Source organism: Aptenodytes forsteri, unplaced genomic scaffold, assembly GCF_000699145.1.
Source record: "Aptenodytes forsteri isolate BGI_AS27 unplaced genomic scaffold, ASM69914v1 Scaffold429, whole genome shotgun sequence".
Classification (NCBI taxonomy): domain Eukaryota; kingdom Metazoa; phylum Chordata; class Aves; order Sphenisciformes; family Spheniscidae; genus Aptenodytes; species Aptenodytes forsteri.
The window spans coordinates 68259-73493 of NW_008794432.1; the positions used below are offsets into that span (position 1 = coordinate 68259).

General features: G+C 56.7%; 1 protein-coding gene across 1 annotated transcript in view; it reads left to right on the forward strand.

Annotated features, from left to right (window-relative positions):
• Positions 1 to 4912, forward strand: part of LOC103907362 (aldehyde dehydrogenase family 3 member B1-like) — an 11534-nt gene extending 6622 nt beyond the window's left edge. The window contains 5 exon segments of the mRNA XM_009289520.2: positions 332 to 577; positions 579 to 754; positions 998 to 1164; positions 1348 to 1447; positions 4719 to 4912. Of these exon segments, the coding sequence (XP_009287795.2) occupies positions 332 to 577; positions 579 to 754; positions 998 to 1164; positions 1348 to 1447; positions 4719 to 4912 (883 nt within the window).
• The last annotated feature ends 323 nt before the right edge of the window (positions 4913 to 5235 follow it).

The following is a 5235-nucleotide window of genomic DNA, read 5'->3' on the forward strand; positions in this document are numbered from 1 at the left end:
GGCCTCCCCTGCCTGTCAACGTGAGACGCTGGGCAGCCTGCCTGCAAACAGGACCCCTTCCCTGCCCTCTGAGAAGGCAGGGCTTGTGTTGGGGATCTGGTGTCAGGATCCAGTGGAGGATCTGCCACCACCGTGTCTGAGGATCTAATAGCCATAACTGGGTTTTGCAATAGCTGAATTGGGGGATGCCATGGTTGAGCTGGAGAGGGTGCTGGAGGCGAGGGCTCAGCTGCGTGCTGCACACCAAGGTGGATGCAGGACAGGAGTGGGACTTGACATGTCTTCCTGGCCCCGGCTCCTCATAAGGCTAAAGCCATGGGTTGGGCTGTAGCATGGTGGGATCCTCACCGTGATGCATCTTCTCCTGGCCCTCAGGCAGCACCTCCGTGGGGAAGATCGTGATGGCAGCCGCTGCCAAGCACCTGACGCCCGTGATGCTGGAGCTGGGGGGCAAGAACCCCTGCTACGTGTCCGACACCTGCGACGTGCAGAACGTGGCCCGGCGTGGGGCCTGGGGCCGCTTCTTCAACGCGGGGCAGACCTGCATCGCGCCCGACTACGTGCTGTGCAGATGCAGGAGAGCTGCTGCCCGCTCTGCATAAGGCGATCACTGATTTTTATGGCCCCAACCCTCAGGAGTCCCCCGACTTCGGCCGCATCGTGGGGGACAAGCACTTCCAGCGGGTGCAGACGCTGCTGCGCAGCGGGCGCGTGGTCATCGGAGGACAGACGGACGAGGAGGAGCGCTACATCGGTGAGGGCTTGAACTTCACATAAGTCTTCATCCTTGCATGGAGTGGACTTGGATTTTGAAGAGGGTCTCACAGCTGGAGGGGAGGTTCTAGATGGAAGTGACATTTAAGGAAGGTTTGCATGGGAATCGGGGAGCTTGGCAAGGCGTCCTATCTTAGAGGAGGTATGGGTCTTGGGGAGAGGACCGAGGTGTCACCTTCAACCTCCGTGCACGGCTGATGCCTTCGGGTTTCTTTCTCTGCAGCTCCCACAGTGCTGGTGGACTTGCAGCCCTCTGATCCTATCATGCAGGAGGAGATCTTCGGCCCCATCTTGCCCATTGTCATTGTGGCGAACGTGGATGAAGCCATTGACTTTATCAACAGCCGCGAGCGGCCGCTGGTTGTGTATGCCTTCTCCTCCGATGACAAGGTATAGCGTACAGGCTGCGCGAAGCCAGGGCTACGCTTGCCCCATGCTCCTTGGCAGGTGTACTCAGCCGTGTTCATGCTCCAAAGATCTTCTTTAGAACAGACAGCCCTGGGTTGTGGGGGAAGGATTGCAGCTGGGGGTGTGGGAACAGACCCACGTCCACCTTCTCTGCTTCCCTCCCAGGTGGTGAACCAGGTCCTGGAGCGGACGAGCAGCGGTGGCTTCTGCGGCAACGACACCCTGATGCACGTGACGTTGACCTCGCTGCCCTTCGGTGGGATCGGTAGGTCCAAATCCCCCAACCTGCCTGCTCCTGCCCCTGGCCGACGTGAGCCAAGCGTGATCCCACCCGCGTGCCTGAGCCATGACCAGACCCCGTCCACCTTCTCTGCTTCCCTCCCAGGTGGTGAACCAGGTCCTGGAGCGGACGAGCAGCGGGGGCTTCTGCAATGGTCTGTAGGGAAATCCTTCTGCACCAGATAGGGCCCCAGCAGAAGCCCTTTGCTTCACTGCACCAGGGCTGAGCTCGTGGGCTTTGCAGCCCCGTTTCTGCTGAACACGCGTGGAGCACCCTGAGGTCCCTTCTCTCCGTGCTTGGTGTCCCAAGCACGGCGTTCCCTGCGTACATGGAAATGTCTTGTTTAAAAGGTAGGGAATTTTGAATGTGGCCACCAGAGAAACACCTCTAGACCTTCCTTTCCACATGCAGTGCCTCCGTATGGCACCAGCAGCCAGCCTGTCGCACCCGTCCCGCTGCTCTGCTACCCCTTTCCTCTGCAGGAGGAAACGTGGAAATTGCCACTTATCCACAGTTTTCAGGAACTCAGAATTTCAGTTTTTCAGGGATCTCCATTTTGGACTCCGGGTCTGAAGACAGCGCAATTTCCAATGAATTCCCAAATGTACACACGTTCCTTTATACAAACTCCTGAAGACCTGTATTGCATAAAACCATTGAGGAGTAAACAGCAGGGGGGCCGGATCACAGCCTAGCGGAGACGCTATGAGGGTTAAAAGCTTTACAAGCATTTGCCATCATCCCAATCTCAGAACCAACAAATCACCCAAGGGTGATATTTTTTAAGGCAAATTTATATATGTGTGCAATTTCTAATGCTCCTCCCTGTTGCTTCACACAAAGCTTTTGGAAATTGGCAGACTCCGAAAAGGTCTACATTTGATTCTGAACCTTTTGCTGAAGCTTCCTGCTGGAGAAAGGCAGCCGAGAAGGCTGTCGCTCCGCTTCCCACAGCATCGCAGTCTTCTCCGCATCTACACCGGCCGCCAGGCAGCGGTTTTAGGCTAACACTTGACGAATTCAAGCAATCATAGAATCATAGAATCATTGAGGTTGGAAAAGACCTCTAAGATCATCGAGTCCAACCGTCGACCCAACACCACCACCCACTAAGCCATGTCCCTAAGTGCCTCATCTACTCGTCTTTTAAATACCTCCAGGGATGGGGACTCAACCCCTTCCCTCATGCAAGGATTCCCTGCAGTGCGAAGCAAGGAAATGAGTATCAGCCGTAAGTTGCATAGCTCTCATGTTTCAGTTGATGTACATGATTTTGAGCTTCCATGGGGTGCTTTCTATCCAGAGCATTAGCTGGAAAACAATCCTTTCATTCTTTTAAAGGCTTCAGAACAAAGCTATGTCTAGTTCTGCGTTCTTCCACCACAACCTTATGCAGATGCGTAAGTTAAGGCCAGGGCAAGCGTGCACGATATTTCTTCCTGAAAGTCTTCCAGCCTCCATCTGTTTCCAGCTCAAACGATTTGCTAAGCCAGAAGGGCCCCACGCGTTCGGTAAAGTACTCCACGTACTCACCCACCCTCTCCTTGAATCCAGGGAAACTTTTAGTCGCTACGATACCCCTGTGACATGGCATTTCACAGCTCACGGATAGAAACGGCACTTTGGGGCTGTTCTTCTTCTGGCCCGTTCTGGATGTCTACTTAGGCTGAAAAAAACCCATGTCCAGAAGTGCTTCTCTCTTCCCTCTGGGAGGAAGGAGTCTAGGTGGTGGCGATACCCACTTCTGATCAGATGATCTTCACTACCATGGAAAGACAGCTCCTATTCTCCACCCGAGGCTCAGCCGCTCAGCTGGCCGAGAGCCACCCGCTGACCTTCCTTCGTGCTGGGGCTGCTGACGCGCGAGATACCAAACAGGCCTCATCAGCTTGACCAGGATTTGCATTTTATCAGGAAGACTGACCGGCTCAAACTGACTGACATAATTTTATCGCGCCAGTTATCAGCACACAGCTGGATTTCCTTATTTTCTGCCAGCCTGGCTTTCCCGTGCTTGCTCCCAGGCAGCCAGCTTTCACCTCCCAACAGCCATTTCACTAGTCCTTGGAGACGGGTCACATCCTCACCAAAGCCACCTTGACAATCACCCCTCTCCACTCCTGGAGTCTCGCCAGCAGCGGGGCTGGAGCCAGCATGGAGGAGACGTGTTTTGGAGGATATCCCTGCGGTAGGGAAGCTCGTCTGGCGGGAGCATCTTGCTGCTGCTGCCCACTCCAACACCACGTCGTCAGTGATGCCCTTCCCAGTCACTCTGGCACCAGACGAGGTTCTGTGATCAAAAAGGTGGTGTTTGGTTTTTTTTTTTAATCAATAAAGTTTCCAGAATTAGAGCAAAAAGAGAACAGAAACTTGAGAGGGGATGGAGGAAGCACCTGCAAAAGATGAGTTGAAGATACAGAAATAAGACTAGTTTTCTTTACCGAGTGTTTTAGGCGCTTAAGCATCCGTGGAGATGGGGACACATCTCCCAGCATCCTCAAGGCCATCCGGTAAACAAGACGTACCCGTTTCAGGCTGGTATAAAACGCCTCTTCCTCCCTGGAGGGTGAGGACGGGAGGGCAGCGACCGGCGCTCTCGCTGCCTGCTCTCTGCCATGCCACGCTGAATGTGCCGCCTTTCCTGGTCCCCCTACTCCACTTCTCCCATCTGCCAGCGAAGCGGGGGCCCTTTGGATCCTCTCCCCAAAACAGCAGGATGACGTGAAAGGCGCCAGCCTTCGCCCGGTTTCCTCGGCTCAGAAATCCTCCAAGGCGCAGTCCCTCCTGTTGGGAAGACGACGTTTTGCGAAACTCTTATTCTATCAACATTTTTCTGAGCCTGGCTTAACATGGTGAGCTTTGCACCGGGGCTAAACGCGTTACCTGAAATGGTGAAATCCAGACCAACGAGAGGGTTGTTGGGGAACTTTCCTCCTCCCAGCCCAGCCTTCCTCCTCCAAACATCCCTCAAGCACCATGTGGGCGTCCAGGTAGGCTACTTCCATGGTCTTCTTTAGATCACTTTCCGGGGAAGCTCGGCCACGGCCAGTCCTCCCTGCCGAGCCTGGTGTTAGAAAGCAGCCGGATGAAGACGTGGTGCCGTCCACAGACACAAGCGGCCTCCATCGCCAGCGCCTCCTCCGTGCTGCCCTCGAGAGGGGAGCTGGGAGCTTAATCTGGGGCTCCCTGGCCCAAACGGTGGGTGAGCAACGGCCAGATCCAGCCACCAACCGGGCACCTGTTCTGTGCGTTGCAGGAAACAGCGGCCTGGGGATGTACCACGGCAGGTTCACCTTCGACACCTTCACCCACCACCGCAGCTGCCTGCGCCGCAGCATGGGCCGGGAGGCCCTCAACACCCTGCGCTACCCGCCCTACAGCCAGCAGAAGCTGGGGATCGTCCGGGCCGCCTCCGAGGTGAAGCGCAAGGGCGCCTGCACCCTGCTCTGAGGGTCCCCCGCCACCGGTCGCGGCGGTCCCGGTGGCCACCTGGAAGTGCGTTTCCCTACAACCGGTGACCTCCCGTGTGCTTCCCTTCGGCCTCCTGCCTGCCCCTGCCCGCTCACCCGCTGCCTCCATGGCAACCCACCAATCAGGGCACGGGATGGAGCCGCTGGCCAATGGGAGGGCGAGAACCGGGGAGGGGTGGGGCCAGCGGGAGGAAGGAGCCTGCCAGCGGAAGGGCCCCACGGGGAACCCCTGTGCCCCACACAGTCTCCCGTGCCCCACATCTCCCTCGCACGCAGGTCCCACAGCCCCCCCGCCGGCTCCGT